Source organism: Balaenoptera ricei, chromosome 2, assembly GCF_028023285.1.
Source record: "Balaenoptera ricei isolate mBalRic1 chromosome 2, mBalRic1.hap2, whole genome shotgun sequence".
Classification (NCBI taxonomy): domain Eukaryota; kingdom Metazoa; phylum Chordata; class Mammalia; order Artiodactyla; family Balaenopteridae; genus Balaenoptera; species Balaenoptera ricei.
Genome location: NC_082640.1, coordinates 18,149,000 through 18,172,616, shown reverse-complemented (window position 1 = coordinate 18,172,616; position 23,617 = coordinate 18,149,000). Strand labels below are relative to the sequence as shown.

The 23,617-nt window shown below is 37.0% G+C and overlaps 1 protein-coding gene across 17 annotated transcripts in view; it reads left to right on the top strand.

Moving 5' to 3' along the window:
- PARD3 (par-3 family cell polarity regulator) overlaps positions 1–23,617 on the top strand; it is a 631,899-nt gene that overhangs the window by 326,185 nt on the left and 282,097 nt on the right. For all 17 annotated transcript variants that reach the window (XM_059911602.1, XM_059911622.1, XM_059911633.1 and 14 more), the window contains 2 exons: positions 16,532–16,623; positions 18,795–18,878. In XM_059911602.1, coding sequence (XP_059767585.1) covers positions 16,532–16,623; positions 18,795–18,878 — 176 coding nt within the window. The remainder of the gene's footprint in view (positions 1–16,531; positions 16,624–18,794; positions 18,879–23,617) is intronic.

Here is a 23,617-nt window from a genome sequence, read left to right as displayed (position 1 = left end):
TTTGTTTTGGGAAGCCTGTGAGGTCTGTTCCTTGATTGCACAAGCTTTCTTAGGGTCTTTTCTCTGCTTTTCTGCCTGGAATGCGCTTTCCCCATACTTACCCATGCTTAACTCTCCCCCCGTCTTTCAAACCTGTGCTCAGATCTCACCTTCTCACTGAGACTTTCCGAACCCCTGTTTAGGACTGTAAGTTGCTACCCCTGCCGAACCCCCACTTTCCCTGCCTTTTTCATTCCCAGTTCCCCTGGCCGTACTCTGTTTTTACTAGCACTTTCTTACCTACATGTAATTTGCTTATTTTTCACATTTATTGTAAATTTTCCATTCCTGCCTGTTAAAATATGTTTCAGGACGGCGGGAATATTGCCTGTTTTGTTCACTCCTGTGTCCCCAATGCCTTGGACAGCGCCTGGCACATCATAGGCATTCAATCATTGAATAAATAAATAAATGGCTAGATGCACGAGAACTCCCTGAATTCATAAGGAAGATACCCCTCCCTTTTTTTTTTTTAATGAGCTTGTTCCTAGGGAAAGCATCCATGGCTTTTTTCAGGTTCTTACTTTATTAGACTGCACCCTGCGTCTGTCCCAAGGGGTGGTGATTCATATGCTCATTAACTGAATTAAAAAAACATGGAAACAAAATCACTAACTTGAAAAAAAATGCATCCCCATGTTCATTGCAACATTATTTACAGTAGGCAAGGTATGGAAACAACCTAAGTGTCCATGGATGGTTGAATGGATAAAGAAAATGTGGTATGCACATAACACACACACAATGGAATATTATTCAGCCATAGAAATAAGGAAATATTGCCATTTGTGAAACATGGATGGACCTTGAGGGCATTATGCTAAGTGAAATCAGTCAAACAGAGAAAGACAAATACCACATGATCTCACTTATATGTGGAATCTAAAAACAAAAACAAAAAACCAAATTCATAGATACAGAGAACAGATTGGTAGTTGCTAGGTGCAGATGCATGGGGGTGGGCAAAATGGGTGAAGGTGGTCAAAAGGTACAAACTTCCAGTTATGAAATAAATAAGTCCTAGGGATATAATGTACAGCATGGTAACTACAGTTAACAATACTGTATTATATATTTGAAAGTTGCTAAGAGATTAAAGTTCTTACCACAAGAAAAAAAAATTGTAACTGTGTGGTGATGGACGTTAACTAGATTTGTGGTTATCACTTTGCCATTAATGGAGGAGTAACTATGTCAATTATTCTATATTGTACTGAGGGATACTCTGCAGCTATTAAAAGAATTCAGGTAAAAATATCTGTATAAATATTGAAAGATTTCCAAGACATGTTGTTAAGTGAAAAAAATAAGTTTCACAGGGTATATATAATATGTTCCATTTCATATAAAAATTACACCTGCATATATGGGCATCTCACGTATATACTGTTATAGAGAAGGAATTGGAGGGATATTTTCCAAATTACAACTGTGATTCGTTTTAAAGGGGGGACTTGTGGAGGTAGCATGGGGCTTCCATGTTTTATTCTGTGTACATTAACACCAGTTTAATCTTTTATGAGATGACGTGATGATGGGGAAACACTCCTTAGAACATTAAAAAAAATTGCTAAAGAGACACATACACTCCAATGCTGAGGTGAGTTGGTTTCCCTTGCTTCAAGGAACATTTCTTTCTTTTTTTTATCATTCATTCATTCATTCACTCATTCATTCATTTATTTATTTATTTATGGCTGCATTGGGTCTTCGTTGCTGTCCACCGGCTTTCTCTAGTTGCGGCGAGTGGGAGCTACTCTTCATTGTGGTGCGCGGGCTTCTCATTGCGGTGGCTTCTCGTTGCGGAGCACGGGCTCTAGGTGCAAGGGCCTCAGTAGTTGCGGCACGCAGGCTCAGTAGTTGTGGCTTGCAGGCTCTAGAGCACAGGTTCAGTAGTTGTGGTGCATGGGCTTAGTTGCCCCGCGGCATGTGGGATCTTCCCGGACCAGGGCTCGAATCCGTGTCCCCTGCATGGACAGGTGGATTCTTAACCACTGCACCACCAGGGAAGTCCCCAAGTAACATTTCTTTGTATTACTTCTCTCCCATTCTTCCCTCAACGCCCAACATCTTCTTTAACATTAGTGGATGATAAATTTTAAATTAGTATTTTAATATTTAAAAATTTTACCCTATTATTTTTTTATATTCAATTTTATAAATGCATAGCACCTTTTATTTAAAAGTTTAATGCATTCTCAGAGGACAAGATTGGAATCACTTGCCCTCTGAAAACGGCACACGACCAGATAAATGTCCTCATGTCTCGTGCCGTGATTTGAAGGTAGTCACTCAGTAAACACTAGTAAATTAAAGATTTCTAAACAGATTAAATTAATTTTCTGAAGAACTGTAAACATGGATGTTTAAACAGACCATGAATTTATTTGCTGTCATTTATGAGACAGAAGATTAAGTCTGGTAGAATAAGTTACTCCTAATTTCCATCAGGAATGTGGGTAATGTCCAAAATAAAGAATGTATAGCTGTGTGACAAAGGATGGGTTCCTTAACCACTCTGAGCTGCAATTCTCTGTTTGTAGAACAGGAACAGCACTGATATAGGGCCTGGCTCATCGTGAGGATGTTTAATATTATCACCACTGTCAATAAATATTTTCCCTCTTCCTACCCATCTTTATCCTCTGAGGTAATTATGTAAAGTTCTTTTCAGTGTTTAACTAAAATATCTATAAGATAAAAAATAAAGTGCTTTGTTCAAAATGTATGCACTTAACAGGTATAATTATTATTTTTTTTTTAATTAATTAATTTATTTATTTATTTTTGGCTGTGTTGGGTCTTTGTTGCTGCTCGTGGGCTTTCTCTAGTTGTGGTGAGCGGGGGCTACTCTTTGTTGCGGTGCGCGGGCTTCTCATTGTCGTGGCTTCTCTTGTTGCGGAGCACGGGCTCTAGGAGTGCAGGCTTCAGTAGTTGTGGCACGTGGGCTCAGTAGTTGTGGCTTGCAGGCTCTAGAGCTCAGGCTCAGTAGTCGTGGCACACGGGCTTAGTTGCTCCGCGGCATGTGGGATCTTCCCTGGCCGGGGCTCGAACCCGTGTCCCTTGCATTGACAGGCGGATTCTTAACCACTGCGCCACCAGGGAAGCCCAACAGGTATAATTATTAAACACTGAAAAGCAATGTTATGCTCAAGGCCACTGCTTTTAGTTGTTTTGCAGAAGGGGAGAATTGGGGTGAAGTACAGCCTGTGCTTTGCACCCCAAGCCAGATTCTCCAAGGGGACCCCTTTCTCTAGTCTCACTTAGGTGCCATAGAGGTGCCAGATGCACTTTGGTGTCCAGTCTCTTTATAACTGGCCTTTCAGGAAATTCAAGTTCCATTTTATATAAAAATTGTCCTTTGCTGTCAGAGTGGCGGTGGTCATTGTTAGAAAGTCATTGCTTGATGGTACACATGGTTCCCAACTTAGGATGGGTCAGTACACATTCGTCAGAAACCTTACTTCGAATTTTGAATTTGGGTCTAGTCATGGATGTTTGTGTCCGCTCTCTCCTCTCTCGTGTTGCTGGGCGGTGGCAGTGAGTCACAGCTTCCAGTCGGCACGTGATCTGGAGGGTAAACAACCAGTACACTGACAACCATTCTGTTCTTCTCTTTTGGTACAGTGTTCAATAAATTACATGAGATATCCAGTACTTTATTATAAAATAGGCATTGTGTTAGACAATTTTTCCCAACTGTAGGCTAATGTAAGTGTTCTGAGCACATTTAAGGCAGGCTCGGCTAAGCTGTGATGTAGGTTAGGAGCATTAGATGCATTTTGGGCTTATGATATTTTTGACTTACTATGAGTTTATTGGGACAAACCCCATCATAGGCGATCTGTAATTCATTTGTTAGTTGGTTCAAAGAATAGTTAAACATCTGTTACATGAATGGCCTTACTAGGATATAAAATAAAACTAAGAAATAACCTGGCCACGTATGAATAAGTGTCAGACAGAATGTTGGTACTTTGTATTATGGATATTTTTAATTAATCTTCTAAGAATTCTTTCCTTTCTTTCTAATCTTCCCCAGTACCACCTGAGTAATTATAGCCGGCTTCTGCCTGATGGTCGTATGTCTTCCCAACTCTGTTAAGTGACATCATCTTGGTAGTTTTCAGTCTGCCACAGGGGGAGTATTTGTATCACAGGTGTTGGCAAACCTTACAAATCAGATCTTTTTTCCCTTAAAAAAATTTTTTTTTCTTTGGAGAGCCAGCTCTTAGACAGTTATCAGCACACCTCCTGCGTGTATCACATCTTCACGCCACTTCCTAGAAATGATTGGTTGTCCGTCCAGGTCTCTGCTTTGACAGCCCATCATTGCTTTGGGTTTTGTCTCTAACCTGATGAGACTTCTCTTTACGCCAAACAAGTTTTTGCGTGTCAGAGTCTGTCGCCACCTTCCCCCCTGGAGCCCCCAGGAGAGCTGGGCTTGGGATTGTTCAGGTCCATCTCCCAAGTGCTTTCTTAGTGACATTGCTCTGATGGAAACCCCAGGACTGACCTGAGGATGTGATGTCAAACTGACCCTTTCAAATTTGCTAGTCCTATCAGAGAAGCAAGGCAGGGCCCGAGTGTTCTTTGGGGTGTCACAGAGTGTTAAGTCTTGAGAAGACCCCTGCTCCTTAGCTGAGTGCAGGACAATATATGTGTTTCTATTTTTAAAATACATTTGTATCTTGATGGTATCTCTTGAGACTGTCAGAAGTGAGGTCTGTAACTGCAGGTCTCTTTGACCTCATCAATTGTTTGACTCAACTCACTAGTAATAGTGTCTGTTTAATGATTCTTTTAAGAAGTTGGAATTTTATTAATATCTGACTGCTACCCTCAAGAGTATATATAGGCACAAAAACCCCCGGCAGTTCCATTTTACAAAGAATTCTCATATGTGGAGGTGATTTTCGAAATGATAGAGAATAGAGACAGAAGATGGGTTTCACATTTAATGCCCAAGGGAGAAAAGCCACCCGCAGACACACGTCCAGGAATCCAGCAACTAAGGCTCACAGAGAGAGAATAATCCAGATGAAAGGGCTGTGAGACTTATTTTAAGAAATTGCCTAATGACAGATTCAGGGTTTTGAATAGGAAATAGTATTTGGTATTCAAGATTTCTCAAATAAAGGAAGAAAGGTAGCTCTGGCCCTTGAAAAGCTAATCCGAATCACAAAAGCTGAGCTGACTTTACAGGAAAAGTGTGAAAGACTTCTGAATGTGCTTCCCTTGTACTGTCTTTATCTGAAGATACTACAAGTTGTTCACCCCCGCGAAATAAGCCCATGCTCTGGGTCGTGATGCTAAAGATAGCTGTTGAGCTTTTTAAAAATACATGGACTGTCTAATATCTTAAAATCTATTTCAGTTTGTTATTAGTTACAAAGTCTATTTTCTACCAAATTGTAGTACTTGCCTGGTAAAACTTTTTAAGAGAGGAAATTCCTACCACTTATCAGTCCAATTCAACTTGTCTATTATCTGGAGAACAAACTTAGCAGACAACTTGATCCTCTTTTATCTGAACATTCAGGAGTAAATATTTCAAGAGTCAAACAGTTTCTATCCCCATGAATGACCTAAATAAATATTTCAGAACTTTTACTTTTGTAACTGAAAGTAACCAGTATCTGTTATGTTTTCTATTTCTATTTGCCCCGTATATCACTGCTGCAATCATTTTATACTAAAAATTGTAATGAGTCTCTTACTCTGAAAGCATCTCTTTCTGGTAAATACTGATAAGACAGTCTTTCACATAAAATGAGCTCAAGTTTTTTTAGTCCATTTGCAAATCACAAATTCCAGATTTAATTATATCCCAAGGGAACAACCTGAGGAAACCAAAAGAACTGACATAATTGGATCAAATTGTGTAATCAAAAGCAAATGATATGGTTATTAAACCTAATGAAATGACTTCCCAGCATTTAATTCATTTCTCTGACTCAAGAAATTTTAGTAATAAGTAAGTGTGTTGAAATGGATACTCTGAACAATCACCCTTCCTAAACAGTCCTTTTCTCCAAGACTGTTTTTGGTTGAAATATTTCTGAAAGTTACACATTAGAACAGATAGTCGTTATCTTCTGGGACGTGAGTGAAAGGAGAGGTGGCAGGAGGTGACATCTGCGTCCTTATTAAACCCAGGAAGAAAGCAGTGAAAGGGGCAAATGCTTTTATAAAGTAAGGATCTCTTGTATTACCACCTCCATTTTACATAAAGTGAAAACAAACCGTTATTGGTAATAGCTATATGACATCTAAAGGATTACTATCACTAGTTTATAAAGATTTTGTTGAAATTCATAGAAAAAAATAGGCTTCTCATAAATAGATGAGTGAGATAAGTAGATAAATCAACCACATATTTTACATATTTTACTTATGTAGTAGGCAGTGTTCCAAGCATTTTATGTTAATTAACTCATTTGATCCTCATAGAAACTCAGTAGATAGTATTATTCTTCCCAGTTTATAAATGAGTTAACTAAGGCAGAGAAGTTACATAATTTGTCAAAATCATTCTGCATGGAGATTCTGTTTTTAACCACCAGGCTAAAGTGCCATACCAAACATAACACATGTTTATTGGTTTAAATTAGTGTATTTGTTTAATGTCTTAATTTTTGTTTAGCATTTGTATCAGATCCCAGGCATTAAGGGCAATGCAGCAATACACAGCTAATTAGCTTTATTAATGTTAACCTCTACGTTTATTATAAACTTTTGAACCATGATTTTAAATTGAGCATTCAGAATAATCATCGTTGCCATGTACCTTGTGTCAAAATAGAATAGGTTTTGTTTTGTTTGAGAGAATACAGTCTCTTGATCCCCAGAAAATCTACCAACTAGCTTTTGCTTCATTGAACTTAACTAGAAAATTGAGTGAAAACGAGATTTTTCTTTTTTTTTTGAAAGCTACTTACTTTATCGAAGCCATTTACTGGTTTCAAGTAAGTTAATGACTGCATTTCATTTGTGAAGTTATGAGATTGCATTGGAAAATAATAAACCAGTGCAAACTCTAATAGATGTTTAGAGTGGATTTTGTTATAAGACCCATGTGTTGCTCCTTACTTGCTTATTAACAATTTAAAATAATGAGGTGTAGAACTTTGGGGACTACAAAATGTTTTTTAATAAGCCCTTCAAAATAAATAATGGTAAAGTATGTATTTATCATCAAGGAAAAAGGGTAAAATATATACATCTTGTTCCCCGTTGGAAGCCATGTGAGGTTTTTGTGGGCCACAGAGTCCAATGGTGAACCTGCCTAGCTGTGACTCTTCTTCACTCTTTATTCTTTCTTTAATTTTTAATTGAAATTTCTTCTAATTTTTTGATATGGCATCTTACCAGTCTTTTGCTCTTCTTCTGCCATTCAGACACTACACCAAATCATTGATTTTTAAAAAAACCTCTCTGCTTGATTTCTAGGACTGATTCAATATGATATACATCAATATCAATGACCAGTTCCATCTTTTTACTTCCCTATAATGTTCTGTTTTCTTTCTAGATCCTTGATTCTTTGAAAAGTCACTTTTCAGAGAAATTATAAAGCAGTGATATTATGTAATAAAAAGTACTTTATGAAAGTTTTGTAGGGTTTTATTAACAAATAAAAATAGCCTTTATTTCTAAAAGATTTTATATGCTCATTGTAAAAGTACTTAATGTTATAGAGACACAGTAAAAATGACTGTTACCCAGATGTAACAGCTGGTAAGATTTCCTGATGTTCATTATTTATGTTTCTCCTAAAATGAAAATTCACACACAAAAATATTTTAATAGTAATTCTCACTCTATGAAAGTACATTTATTATATGTTCAGAGTTTAATATTTTTTGCAACATAAATTTTATTTTATTTTCATTTCTCACAGGCCCTAGCCCTAACTAGTTAGCTAGGGTCACATCAGTACTGAATAGTTCTGGGTTACTCTTCCGTGAGTGAAACAGAGTGAAAAAACATGGTGAAACTGAAGAACCACAGGCCATGATGCTGTTTTCAAAATCCCAGGGCTGCTGCTGCAGAGAAATCAGAAATCTTTTCTAGGCCTAATTTCTTCATAATAAGAGTTCCTACCTTGTTGTGAGGATTAAGTGAAAGATTGTATATGCAGTTTGTGGTGCGTTATAGATGTTTAGTAAAATTGGTTCTTTTTCTTTTTCCTAAAAATTTTGTTTTAATATGTAAGGTACTTTGCATGTAGTGATAGCCGTGAGTCAATCCCAGCACGTTTATGAGATAGAGAAAGTCGTATTTCCTTTATTTGGATTAAGAAAGTGGGGCTCAGTGAGATGAGTAATACATGGCAGAGGCAGGCCTCATACCCAAGTTGGTTGTTCATTACACCCGTGCACGTACTGGGTGGATCCAGTACATTTCTCTATATAATCTCATGTAGAGCATTCAGTAAACTTTATTAAAGAATGCTTTGTAAGGCTTCCCTGGTGGTGCAGTGGTTAAGAATCCACCTGCCAACGCAGGAGACACGGGTTTGAGCCCTGGTCCGGGAAGATACCACGTGCTGGGGAACAACTAAGCCCGTGCGCCACAACTACTGAGCCTGCGCTCTAGAGCCCGTGCTACGCAACAAGAGAAGCCACTACAATGAGAAGCCTGCGCACCGCAATGAAGAGTAGCCCCCGCGCGCAGCAACGAGGACGCAGCACAGCCAAAAATAAAAGAATAAATAAATAAATAAATTTATTTAAAAAAAAAAAAAGAATGCTTTAAGTGTCAACAACACAGCTCTGTTATCCAAGCTATGTTGTGCTCAGAGAGCTGGAAGCTTGTCACATGGTGACATGGCTCAGTTATATTTGGAAAAAAGACTTGCACAAAATTCATTAAAAAAATCCCATATGCTTTGTTTTTTGGAGTATGTTTAAGGGTTGTGTTGTTAAGGATTAAATTGAGGTTGTATTGAGGACTAAAGAAGTGTTTTCTTTAGTAACTGGCACATCAGCAGTCCTCGGTGTATACTAGCAATTATCATTTTATTGTTAATTAAAATTTGTGAAGTTTAAAAGTTGTGTCTTGCCTTTTTAAGAAGTGATTTGTACTTATCTGTAGCAAGAAATATTTGTTTAGATTTTTTCTTAATGATCTAAATAAAAGTTTAAATAATTACTTTAGTTTCTCCATTAACAAATCAATGGTTAATTCTGAAATCATTTTTAAGCCAAGGAGAAATCGATTTTTTGAAAGAAAATAGTTATAAGCAGTTTTTTAAAATATAGGTCTGAATAAGTATTGTTTACTTACTTACCCGTGTATTACTTATTTCACCCCAAAGGTAAGGCATTTTAAAATGTCACCTCAGTAAGGTTTAAAACATTATCGTTAGGCAAGATTGGTCAGATGACAAAATCAGTACATTTCAACAATCCATATACGTCAGAGTATTTTTTCAGTAATGTTCAAAAGAAAACCAACGGGTATTAGTCTCATAAGGAAGCCACACCTGAACCAGATTGATTAGGCTGATTAAAATCATGTCATGATTAAAATCAGTGTACCTAATGGGTACATTTGGCCATTGGCGTGTGGTAGGGAAACTGAGCAGTGTAGAGGTACTTCCTGCAAAACGAATGGGCTCCGTATTGTTGAAGTGGTGATAGTGGTCAAGTCTTTGGGATAAAACTCTAATAATAATCTATGAGAAGCGGGCTTACATTTTGGAACTAAATTTCAAGATTCCACTGTGCATGTAACAGGTGCGAAGATACATACTATTTGCTGTTCTCTGTGGTTAGAGAGCTTCATAAATCAGCACCATCTGTTCTTCTTCTCAAAGACTCTTCTCTTGCCTTGGGTTGTGTGGAGACATGTTGTGTATGTTTCAAGACAGGAAACGTTTCATTTCTGTGGTAAATGAAAATTTCATGGACTGTGTTCAGGACTATGTTTTCCATCCCATTTGATCAGTATTAGCTTGAGATGAGGATGTTAGGTATCCGGTTGAGGGCATGCAGCTCACATATAACATTCAATGTCACAGGTACTGAATAATCCTTCATTTAATCCAAAATTATTTGGTGTTGAGCTCTGGGTTCTGTGGAGCAAGTTTATATTATAATGAACTGCACTGCCTTTAAAGGTATAACAGCTATTAATTTCCCTCTATAATATAATGCAAGAAGATATTTTTATTCTAAAAAGTCTTATTTATTATCTTGTCTGTTCTTAAGAGTATTTGAATTCTTGTTTTAATATAAATGTTTTTACTCTAGTAGAATATAATGATCTTTAAGTAAAATTATATTACACATTTCCTGATTTTATTTCTTTAGAAGTTTGCTATAGATTTATCATTTTCAGTTGTGAAATTCCCCTCCCCCCCAAATGTTTTCAGTTGTTTTCCACATATGATGGGAAATTATTTTTCCCTGGCGATTTGGCCAATTAATCAAGTAGTGGAAACCTTAACACAAGAGCCTTCTGGAATCCAATTCGTGATACTTAGAGGACTTGGAAACAAATTCCCCTTGGAATTTGTTTTCCACCATATGTGATTCCCCCCCCAAAAGTGGTTTAATTCATGCTGTCAACATTCAAATAAATATTTTCTTTGGGATGCTATGGTTCACTAATAGTTAATGTCTCACATTAAATTCAGAAAATTTTGCAGTTCTAAAATTCTAAAAAGGTGACAAAGATCATTTGGTTGAGCATTTGTGTAGCAATATAACTGAACCAGTCAAATTATTTTACTCTAAAAAATAATAATAAAAACACTTGAGGAAGAATATTGTAAATTTGTTTCCCAGGGTATCATCAGAACTTTCGTTTCTCTTCTTGCTTCCTAAACATAAAAATCAAAGTCAGGTATGCAGGAAATTTACAACCTAAGTTTTTAAAAAACGTTTTAAAAATGATTAAATTATCCCTTAAAATTGTAGGCTTTTCTTTAAAGTAGTAACTACTGAAACTATTTAGATCCTTGGAACCCAAGAGTTTGAATGTTGACATGCAGGTGATTGCTTTCCAGGTGAAGTTTTATTATGTTCCTATGTTCCTTAAGGCAGACAGTGTGCTTTTGCTTTCCTTGTTTGGTAAACAAACCAGTTACAATGCTTGTCCTCTTAATACTTTATATGAGTGATGGAGGCAGGATTCAGATTTTAAGTGTTCTAATTACAGATCCTGTACTATTTTGCAGTGGCATCCACTTTAGTATTTGGATATCATTAAAAAAAAATCTGTGACTGTAGAGAAGATATATAGTGCTCATTAGGAAAAAATACAACTAGATAATTTTTGAAATTAAAAAGATAATTAGGGGGTTAGTCAAATTTGGTTTTCTTAAAGACATAGTTCATGTGAGTGCTTGTGATTTCAGAATATATCATCCATTGGTCCTTCAAGAACGTTTTCAATTGAAGGTGAGTCTTTATATTGTTAATATTATGGAAGAGAGTAAGATTATTAATTTTTATGAGAAGCAGAGAACAAATAGGTTCACATGAAGCTTTTATCGCCATTTGTCTAATACGAGTTTCTAACCTGATCTAAAACTCACTCTTCTCACCCAAGCTTACCAAATATTCATTTTTCTCTCACTTTTTTCTCTTCTTTGACTACTTGTCTCCTCCATCTTCAAACAAATTGCTTAGATCAATATTTTACGGTAGATAAAAGGTTAACAAAATCTCTTCCCCCTCTGCATGAGAATGTAAATTTTGGTGGGTTTTTTTGGCTCCCTTTTTCTGGAAACCTGTTAGTTTCTGTAAACTATCTTTGTATGGTAATTAAATTATTTTGATTGGTAATTTGCATCTAGACTCGAAAAACTGTAACTAGCTGACAAACAGCTGTCCCTGTGGTGGTGTCATGAGACGTACTGGCTTCTCTGAGACAGGAGGCTCCCAGGCCAGGGTAGCACTTTGCATCCAGCCCATGTGAGTCTCTTCCCCTGCACCTGAGCTGTCATCTGGGGGACACACAGGAAGACACCCTGGACATCTTCAAGGATGGCTCCTGCCAAGGACAAAAGCGGGACACTGCCTTGCTGGCAAGCCGGTTTCCTGCCTTTTATCCTTTGCAGTAAATCTGATGCCAGGTGGCATTTGGGGGTCTTGAGAGTCCGGATGTTTAGGTGGATCTAAAGAGCCTCTCTTGGTGGGTATTTCAAATATGTAGTCAGAATAAAATTACATATATCATGCTGGAAGGCGTTTAATGAAAAAACTAGCAGTCTCTGTGTTCTCCTCCTCTGTGTTCCCCCAGCCCCTCTCCCCAGAGGCAGCAACTCCCAATTTATGCAGATGTTGGTTCTGCTATTTACTTCCATGTTTCTGAATAAAATATTTATGTTGCTCTTTCCTGGTTACCAGTTATTGACATTTGTTGACTTGCCATTTATGAAAGATGGGGTTTTTCCTTTAATGCCACTTTCACTTTCCCCATTCCCATCCTCTCAGTATTGTTACATGAAAAGTCCAAGTGAAATCAATAGCCAGTGTCACATTATATGGTGATGTAAGAACTACTCACTGCATAACTAAGTAGGTACTCTGATTACATGTCCTTTCCTACACATTTTCCTTTGCTGTGCTTAGAGCTAATTGCTTTGACTTTTAAAAAATTTGTTTTGTTTTCTCTATACATAGCTTTAGTTCCCCTCCCCCCATTCTCTATCAGGTCTGTCAAAATGTTTCCCAAATGTTCAAAAATATTGAGCTATTATTACTATTTTTTTCTCATGGAGATTGACTTCCCAGACCTCTCCATCCTGCTGCTCTAATCTGAACTAGTTTTTGCTTCTCTGGACTCTCACCATATTCTGGGACTTTCCTTGGGTTTTGTCCATTGTTTTATTGAATTTTCTGGATTTTGCTGGAGCACATCCAAAAATAGCTTTATATGGAAGGGTCCATGGGAAGTAAAGACTTCGCATGTCTGAGAGTTTTTTTGAATTTTCACACTTGCTTTTTTTGTTTGGTTGGGCATATTGTTCCACATTGAAAAATTAGTTTTTCCTTGATATAGAAGGTATGACTCTTTTATCTAGTACAATTTAATGTTACCGTTCAAAAGACCTTGTTATCATAGAGCATTTGTTAATCATATTCCCAGTTTTAGTATGCTAGTGATCCTATAAATGCTACCACTTGGCAATGCTCAGATTAAACTCTGTTGTTGGGAGATAATTCTCCATGGTTCTCTTGCATTTTTGTACGTCTTGAGAATAAAGGCCTTTGTTCTGGACTGTTCTTTCAGCAATGTGTTGAAAGAAGCCTTGGAAGATAGGCATAGTGTCTCTCTCCATAGCAGTGGGCAGACATGCTTACTGCCTATGTAAAAGGTTTGAGTTCCCTGGGCTCATGTTTCTTCTGTGTGGGCCCCTGAGAATTTTAGCTTAGGAATCAGTGCATGAAAGTGTGATGCTCTGGCTAATGCTGTTGCTGTAATGAACTGTCCTTTGTCTCCGACCCGGGAGTCTCGTGTCCTCTGTGACATCCATGAAGCTATGGCAGGCTCACTATGAGCTTTCAAGTAGGGTGAAATCATAGACCCTTCACGGTTCTTCACATCTATTTTATCTTTGAAAATTTCCTCAACTAACAACCCATGGTGTTTTCTTCTTCCCACCATTTACTGGATTGTATACAGCATTAGTTGTTTATATTTTTTAATATGTTTTCTCATTCCGGAGGCCTTTTATGATGAAAGCGCGTTGTATACAACAAAGTGCAACAAATGTCGGGTTTTATGCAACTTTATAAAATGCAGATGATACAGTTTGTAATTAACTGAGTAGGTAATATGTTTAATATTAAATTTTACTGCAAGGCACAAGGTATGTATGGACAAATATATATTCTCAAAATATTTTATAGCTGTGTAACATTACCCTAAAACAATTACTGAGGTATGTTTTGTATGTCATATATTTATTGTTTATTTCTCTTTTCAATAACAGCTAACATTTATTGTCAATTACCATGTGTCAGGTATTATGTTATGATTGTGACGTGGATTATCTTACTTATTCCTCTCAGTAGTCCTACAAAGAAGATACTTTTATTGTTCCTGGTTTACAGAAGAAGGGATAGAGATACAAAAGGGGTATATAACTTTCCTAAGGATATAAAATTGGCAGATGGCACACTTAGTGTTCACATCTCGGTTTGTTTAATTTTCTAATCTGAACTCTTAACCACTACACTCTGCTGTAAAATGGAGAGAAGGTAAAGGACAAAAAGTACATTGACTCACCTGAAAATTTTTTTTAACACTATGTAGCTTAAATTGATACTCTAGACCTTGCATCTTGATTTGACATATATAATAACTGAGCTTCATTTACTATGGTTATGATGGAATTCAGTGTATAACTCCTACTAAAAGTGATTATGTTCAGCTGCAGCTTTAAAAAGTACAAAACAACAAAATAAAGCAATATAGGAGCTGATCTGTACACATCCAGACACTGTGGTTCCCACAGCAGTTGCAGCTCAGCCTCAGGGCGGTGAATTTTACAAAATAACTGAACACCATATGCAGCTACATGAAATAATATTCTGCATGCTCTTGGGGACCTGATAATGGCCACTGTGGGAACAATGAATGTGTCAATTATCAGTTACTGTTTCATCACTGTAGTTTGGGGTGTTTCATTTATGTGGCCATTTCACAGTGCCACATAGGTGTTTCTGTTGGTTATACATCATGGTGGTGTTTCAGCAGTGTTTACATTATTAATGAATCCTGAAACAAAATGTCTTTAACCCATAAGGCTGTTTGTATGTTTTCCATCTGATTTATATAAATACAATCACATTTCTCTCCTCCCTACCCCCACTTCCCAGTGGAAAAGCATAATTTTGGGAGTTCTTGTTTACATTAAGTGTGGTTCTTAGGCAGGTTCAAGATGCTGGTTAACCTTTGAAATGTATTATGTGCTGGTGCTTAAAAGAGACAGGTGACTAAAAACTACATATTAGAGCCTCTCAGAACACAGGATCATCAATCTTCAAGTAGCTTGACTTCATGCAGTGCCTTGCCATTGAGGATGCACAGAGCCTATCTAAACTCATAGAAAAACTCAGTGCATTCAGCTTCTTATTTTGGTAGGTTCTCAGAGGAAATGTCAGTTGGGCATTACCAACTGCCCTGCCTTGCCTTCATATTGCTTCAATAATTTGAAATATTGTTTGATGCTGTGTCTTGAGCCTATAGCCTTTGCTTATCATTTTGTTGATTGATGTCTCTGTTGATGGTGTATATATTTCTACTATGAGTCTGTTAAATGCATGGTTAAAAATATACAGTTTTTCTCTAATGGTGGACTCTCATTAGGTGGTTTAGTTAAGTTCACATATAAACTCACTGTTATCAAACTTACACAGTAGAAAGGGTAAACCTAACAAATTGTATGTGTACATAAAGTATGCACATTGTGGATCCAAGGTGAAACCCTCATGAGCCTCTTAGCCACTGTGTTTGGAGATTCTGAGTCTTTTCTGAATATTCTAATTTGGATAATAGGACCATTGATATCGTCAGGCATGTTTATCCTTATTCAAATGATCCTGCAAAGCCAACGTCACTGTTAGTGAACTGCTTAGTGAAAAGACAGTGGCCAGGATTATAAAGTAAGGCATATTCTTGGGTGACATTTCATTTACTTTTATGAACCATCACATTTATTCCACATGCACCTTTTGAAGCACCAGCATGTTTACCCAATTTCTACAACATGTTGGAATATAATTTTTACAAACTATTGCCTTTCTAAAAGGAAGAATACAATGGTGGTTATTGGGGTTGGTTATCTTACTCTTTGTGCCTTTCCCAGCGCTGGGTCCTTTGTAACAGAAGTAAACAGAAGTGGTTCTTCATGGCTAAGATCTTAATGCCTTTACCTCTAAATGATCAGTCGATTGGCTTAGGGTAACTTTATGTGAGATTTCACAGGATGAAGTATCTAAGTCTAGGATTGTGCTTACTTGATGTTCATTTTGACAAGGTGTGTTAATAGGAACTGGGGAACTGACAATAGGACTGAAGATTTTGCTAGTCGTTAAGGTTTATAATGATCTCAACTGTTTGGATTAGTATAAATGTTAACCATGCATCCCCAGTGTAATGTACATTTATTTATTAGTTTATTATAACATTGTAGTAATATATAATTACTTCCTAAAACATACACCAAAAAGTGAAATAAAAATGGTAAGAGGGTTAATATAAGTTCTAATGTTTTCTTTCCTTATTGCAGTGGCATCTTGTTCACCCCCTAGGATGTACTAACTCAGGAGACTGTTGCTTTAAAATGCAGCTTTTCACATGTACAAACCCATCTTATCCTTAAAGGTCATCCTTGCTAGAGGAGAGATATTGTTAACATTATCATAATGCCTCTTAGACTCCAGTTTGAATTATTCAGTTTCCTTTCATTCACCGCATAAGAATAAACCTGACTCAGAGTGTGCTTCTCTTTGTGTTGCGCCCTCTCTAGGATGAGGATGGCACGGAGGAAGACAGCAGCCGAGTTGAGCCCGTGGGGCACGCCGACACTGGTGTGGAGCACGTACCCAACTTTTCTCTGGAGTAAGTTACTGACAGTTTCAACTAACTGTAATATCCATGTAGCTTCACTGATAGCAGCAAGTAGTCCGAAAGCATATGGCATGCGTTATGTTTGTGCTTAGTTAAAACATGCCTTGCATTGGTTTGTTTTCCAAAGAGCATCTTTCATCTATTGAGTTAATGATCTAATGTAAGAACTATAGCATGGAAATTCACACGTACCTGCTCTGAGTTTCATGCCTTGGCAAATACTATTAAATTATAATATAAAATAGTATTTGATTGAAAAAAGTTTGTTATGTTCACAGCACTGTAACTGTTTTCAGATTGCTTTTGTTTGTCAGTATTTTGGTCATTTGTTTGTTCTTCAACTTCGCTAAATTAAAAAAGAAATAGTGGACATAATTTACTTGAAAAACTAGTTGGATCATGTAAGCATTAGTCATTTTAGTGTATATTTTTTTGATTTGAAGAAACAGAATCTCTCAAGATATTTGATAAAAAATTACAGGTTAGGGATCTTGAACATGATTTAAAGTGTAAAAGGTCAAAGAAAAACTTCCATATATTATCACAACTTTACAACTATCTTAAATAATGGCAGGTTTGAATGGAAGATGTTCTCAAGACTTCTTCTAAGTTACCTTAGAGCAGGGAGGGCAGTCATTCTAAATTTTTTTCCTTGATTTTGGGTAAAAGTTGGGGGTCCAGATATTAATAATTAAACCCTTAATTTTGTCTTTTCTTGGTCTTCCAAGGAAGGGCTATAAGAACTTTCTCAGTGAGATTAAATAGGCTTCGAATCAGATTATGTTTGGATATTCAGCAACCAGCACTCTAAGTATTTACACACTTAAGAAACACTTGCACTGTCATAGTTCTTTTGAGAAAGAATATAAAATAAAATAAATGTATTAAAGTTACTATACTAGTTGGCAAACCATCTTAGTTGACAAACCAGTCATTAAATACATGTTCAAATGGTATTAACAGTATCTCAAATAGGATTTTTAGGAAATTCTATGAAAATAGAAAAAAAATTAAATATCCATTTAAATAGTATTACTTTAGTAAATATGTTGGTAATATGACAAAATTTCAATTTTGTCCTAATTAGTGTATGTGATTGAATCTATACACATAGATATATACAGTTGTAGCATTGGCATTTTCCATTGCATAAAAACTATATTGTGATCTTGGTCAAGTCCATTGGTAATCACTTATGGTTGTCCAGATTGCTTAAAACTAGATATGTAATTGAAATAGTATTTCCAAATATTGATTGTTAGATCAGGACTGCTTAGGTTTTTGTGCAGTACTCACACCCACAGAAATACCTACAAAGAAAGTGGAATCTCATTGAAATGGCGTAGAAAATTTACATTCTCCAGATTATGCCAGTTGCGTTAAACTCGGGCTTTTGATATTAATATTAAAGTACTGTAGTTATGTGGTAGAAGTAACTTCATGTTACTTCATATAAATAGCTTAAAGACTTTAGAGTTCAATTACAAACACCCTTGGGACAATCATTTGATTTTTTACGGGTATCCCGTGGGGTTGCATTGCCTGCATATGCAGTGAGCTTACAGCAAGTAGGATGGTGACCTTCCGTGGAGCTCTGAGTTGGGAAGTAAGGGTGGCTGTATCCCATCTGGATTGCCACCTCCCGGGGCAAAGCTTTGACCTTATTGGACTTTTGCGGGAGGGGATCAATGATGTGACATGTGTAGGAGCACTTTGTAAATTATAAAGTGCTGTGCAGCTGAAGCATCTTTATCCCATTAATCTTCGTAGTCCTTGAATACATATTAGGGTGGGAAACTTCCAGTGGAAGTCTAGAGATTTGATCATAAAATGTATACTTGGACTACACAGAAGAGTGTGGTCCGAGAGCAACGGTGCTGTGTCATTTTTAATATAGTTATCTCTGATGATTGCTCCCCCCTCCCTACCCCATGCCATCAGACTAGTGTGCAGGTATGTAGAGTTGAATGTGCCCTCATCACCATGCTTCTGTTCCAGAATGTGTATGTATATGCGTGTGTGCCTGGTGGGATTTTTCGTTTTGTCCTCCTTTGTTGTTTATTGTGTGTCTGTGTCGTTGCGGTTTTGTGTTTGGTTTGGTTTCAGTTTTGGTTTGTGATGGTCCATGTTCATGCTCCCTCATTCATCATATTGTCTCACAGTGATATGGTAAAGCTCGTACAAGTCCCCAACGATGGAGGGCCTCTGGGAATCCATGTAGTGCCTTTCAGTGCTCGAGGCGGCAGGTAACGTATCTTGCAGGTTTTTAATTGAATCATAATGTGGAGTGTTTTATCTTCATTTATGCTCAGATATAGAGTGGTGTTGACTTAGCGTATGCTTAATAGAAGCCTTTTCATTTGGGGGCCACTGCATTATAATCACAGAAAGCACTTAGGCTGATGAAGAAATCGGGCATTTAAATTACCCTAATAATTTTAGCGTTCATCACATCCATGCAAATTGATGATAGCCTTTAGAGCCAGCACTCCAGCTGAATGTGCAAAGGTAAGGGAGAGCTTAAAGCAATTTTCTGGAAAAAATGTATCCAATAAAAATTATCTGGATAACATAGAAAATGATTCATTTAGAATTTGCTTTTATGTTTATTTAGTTCTTAAATTTTATATTTTTATGATTATGTTTGAAATTTTTTTAAGTTAGACAAACTATAGATTTATTTTCTACTGTGTGACTTGTGTCTCCTTCTCTTCAATCTGCCCACTCAAATATCAAAATTTTGTACTATTTGTTAGTATGACTTCATTACTTCATAGAACATATATCCTTAAAAACGTCAAATGTTATATGAGTTTCTTTTATCCTGCTGCTTTCTTTTTGTGAAAGAATTAGTGTATGTTTGCTTTTATATGTATTCAAATACTATGAACTGAATTTGCAACTAATCAAATGTTTGATGAGCCTCCATCATCCACAAGTGAAATGCTGCCTCCTTCCCCATGGAGGGGGGGTGGGCATTAGCCTTTGAAGTTTACTCCCATCCTCTCTTATTTACCCATCCAATTATTAGCCAATGAAACATATTTATGAACTATTTGGCTTTTTAGTTTGAACTTCTTTCTTTTATTGTTATCATTTTATCTGTTTTTTAACTTCTTTTACACTGGGAGAAGAAAAGAGGGAGCTGGAAAGTCACCTTAGGCCAGTGACCGAGAACAGGAACATAGTTTCAACCCTTGTCAAGGAATTCCAAGCGTCCAGTATATTGTGAGAAATGGAGGAAACATCAGTTACAAGCATGTGATTGAATTATCTATTTAATTGTTCAAAATAAGTATTTGAACAATTGTACTGCCTTCCTGGTATATGTTCCTGACAGTATCGAGTCCAGATTTCATGTCTTTGGTAAAGCACACGCTTTATGGAAGGTCTGGAAGCTGACACTGATTTACGTAGAACTCTGCTGGAGTACGAGGCTTGAATGTGAGCGTTATATCTAACAAGATGTGAAATTCACCTTGAATTGGGGGTGGGAGGGTGTTACATTCACAGAGTTATGACTGCTTTCACTTTCTTCCTTCTTTTTTTTTAAAACTCTGGAGAAGCATTGAAATGTCTTCAAAGGACTTTCAGTTAAATGAGCTTAGTTGTTTTCAAAATGGCCCTTGCCTTTATCTCCTCTAAAAATTATAATTTTAAGTGATCTCAGAAGTTAAACCCTTTTTCTATTTATTTCATGAGTAGAAAAATAAGAGGAGGGTAAAATGCATGGATGATAGCCTCCCAATATTAGTGTGCCTTTAACTGCTTGTGGAATATAACTCATCACAAATGAGATTTAATTGTGTATATACCGGCTTTAAACCAGTATTTCAATTACAAACATGTTATTTTCTGTCATTTATTACACATTTCCTACCGCAGTGTGAAAGGATATTAGGATAAAATAGGTTAAAAAGCCTAAAGCAAAAGAAGTATAAGATAGAAAAAGAAATCTACTGCAGATTAATTCAGTGAAAGGCATTTCACAAAATCGACCACAGTTACTGGTTACCATGGCATTTCGTTTCGATATACAGAACACATTCAAGGAGACAAGGATCCCTTTACAGAACTAGAAGGTGTTTTACAGCTGAGTCATTTTTAATCCCTGTTGATGTGGCAACTTAATGAAGAATATCCTGTACAGCTTCCCTATACAAGGGACAAAGAGATTAAGAAAATGAGATTCTTTATAAATCCTTTTTTGGCATTACTAGTTTTCATATTGGGAAACAGAACAATTCTTTCCCCCCAACACCTGTGATGCATCTCTGAGCTTCCTCATCACCTTGACGGTCGTGGCTCTTCAGAGTGAGGCTGACGATACGGAGAACAGCAGGAGGACTGCTGAAGAATCATGGACGCCAATCTTCAGGAGCCAGAGACACCTGTCTCACGTGTTCTCAGAAATGCTGACACGTGGTTTCTTCTCAGTCCGTCAGAAACCTCCCCAAGCATTTACCGTGTGATGGTTCCTGTGTTAGGTGCTGGGAAACAAGGATGAACAGGACACAGTCTGTCTCCAGGGGTTTGCAGTCAAGATGGAGTGATAGCCAAGAACTCACACTATTATAATTATGTGATAAATGCCGACATCCTTGTATCATAGGTGTTCTGTGAGCTGATAGAGGAGGGATTGTCTGAATTAGGTAACTGAAGTTGGCTTGTTGTAGAAGATGATTTTAATTGTGATGACAGCTTATAAGGGGAGCTACCTCAGCTCAATGGTGGCTGCAAGGGCAAATTAAGCAACACAGTATAGCAGAAAGGAAGAAATTAAGCAGGACTCGTGAAGAAATTGCACATATTATCCAGTGGGAACACAAGAATACGTATTCATGGGATGTAAGTTGAAATTTCCAAGAATAACTTTCTTTGTACAAAATTCCAATCATACTTGGGCCCTCTCAGTTTGGGAGATGTAACTAATTGAATAACACTTACTGAATACTTATTTTCCTAAAAGTGACACATGCATGTCAGTATTGCTTTCTGATTTCAATTTCTAAGTCAAAAAGCCTCAAGGAACAGTGCAGAATGGGAATTAAACATCGTAAAGAGAAGAAACTCAATGCCGAACATCTCGAGTATCAAATATAATTCAGGAAAATAGGAAGAGTGTGAAGTCAATGTTAGAGAAATTTTTAAAGCTACTTAGGTATTATTATGGCCTGAGGTATAATGAAGTTTTTTGAATAAAAATCCTGCTGGACCAATTTAAAAAGGCTATTTTCTAGAGTAGGTTGAATGTTGTTCCCTGACTGGGGACATTAGTGACCGTTGGCTTGTGGCTGCCGTTCCCCCAGCCACTGTCTTGGATGGTAGAAACGGAGACAAAATAAATGCCTGGGAGAGACTGTGCTGTCTCCCCCCACCCCCTTTTTTTTAAGATTTTTTTTTTTTTTTTGATATGGACCATTTTTAAAGTCTTTATTAAATATGTTACAATATTGCTTCTGGCTTTTTTTTCTTTCTTTCTTTATTTTTTTTTCTTTCTTTTTTTTTTTTTTTTTTTTAGTTTTTGGCTGAGAGGCATGTGGGATCTTAGCTCCCCGACCAGGGATCGAACCCCCACCCCCTGCATTGGAAGGCGAAGTCTTAACCACTGGACTGCTAGGGAACTCCCTGTGCTGTCTCCCCTTGATGCTCTGTTTTTCTCTAGTCATCATCTTGTATTTTATTCAAAAATATAAAGTTAACTGATCCCCACCCAGAACTCTTTATTCACAGTTTTGTTACCTTGAAATTGATTTTCACTTCACACATGTAATTTCATTTCCTCCTGATTTAAATGTCAAACATAACCTCCCTATTTAAATCACAAGTGCTACTGTTTTCGGGAAGGCTATGCCAAGTAATTGTCATTTCCTTTGGCAGAAAAACCATGTTTCATGTTATATTTTTTTATATTTCTAGGACCTAGCCCAACGGTATTGCTCAGTGAAGCTTACTGTGATGGTCCCTATTAGCTCTGCATTGCTGTATTAGAAACAAAACAATAAGAATGTATCCTGCCTTGATGTTAAACGAGTTTTCCTGAGCCTTTCTAATTACTCAGAAATACGATTATGTTGCAATGTTAAGTATTTAGAAAGCAAGACATGAAAGTGTATTCTGAAACAGGGGCTGGGCTTATGAAATAAGGTTTTGTATTTAGTTTTAAGGGACTTAAGGTCTAATTGAGAAATACGTATATAAAAAGATCTATAGTATGTGTCTAAAGAACTCAATGCACGTGTGCCGTAGGGTTTAGAGGAAGTAGGGCTATTGACTATTGGATGCTGTGAAGCAGTAAAACTTGATCTGTTCTTTAAAGGAAATACAGGACTTAGGCTAGTGATGTTCCGGAAAGATAGTCTTTCTAGGAAGAGAACATACGAAGGGAAGATGCTCCATACAAATTTGTGTGATTTGCTGAGAAGTAATGAGTCAGTGATTTGAAACTGAGTGTACTGGGAGATAACACTGGAGAGATGGTTAGAAAGCACTTTATGAATGGCCTCTGAGACTTCATTCAGGAAACAATAGAGAAATTGTTGAAGGTTTTCAAGAAATATCATTGTATTATTTAAAAAAATAACTATTATTCCTCTACTTGGGCCACCAGTCTGACTTACAGTGAACATTCTTAATCTTTTCCCCTCTGGAAACACGTACGGCTAAAGCATATTATTCTTCATAAAGTGCAGCCTGCTTCTCCGTGCCTTTTCTGTAATGGGCCTTTTCCCATTTATATACATTCTTTATTCTTAGCCCTGTGGCCCTTGGAATTTTCTTTCACTGTGCTTTTTCTTATGCAAATAGTAATTGTATGTTTGTTTATTTTATTAAGCAAGAGTTTTGTTGTTGTTGTTGTTTGTTTGTTTTTAAAGATCTGCTATCTCCTAGGCACCGTTCTTGGTTCTAGGCAAACTCTCTGTAAAGGGTCAGATAGTTAATATCTTGGGCACTGTGGGCCACCGAGTTTCTGTTGCAAGTATTC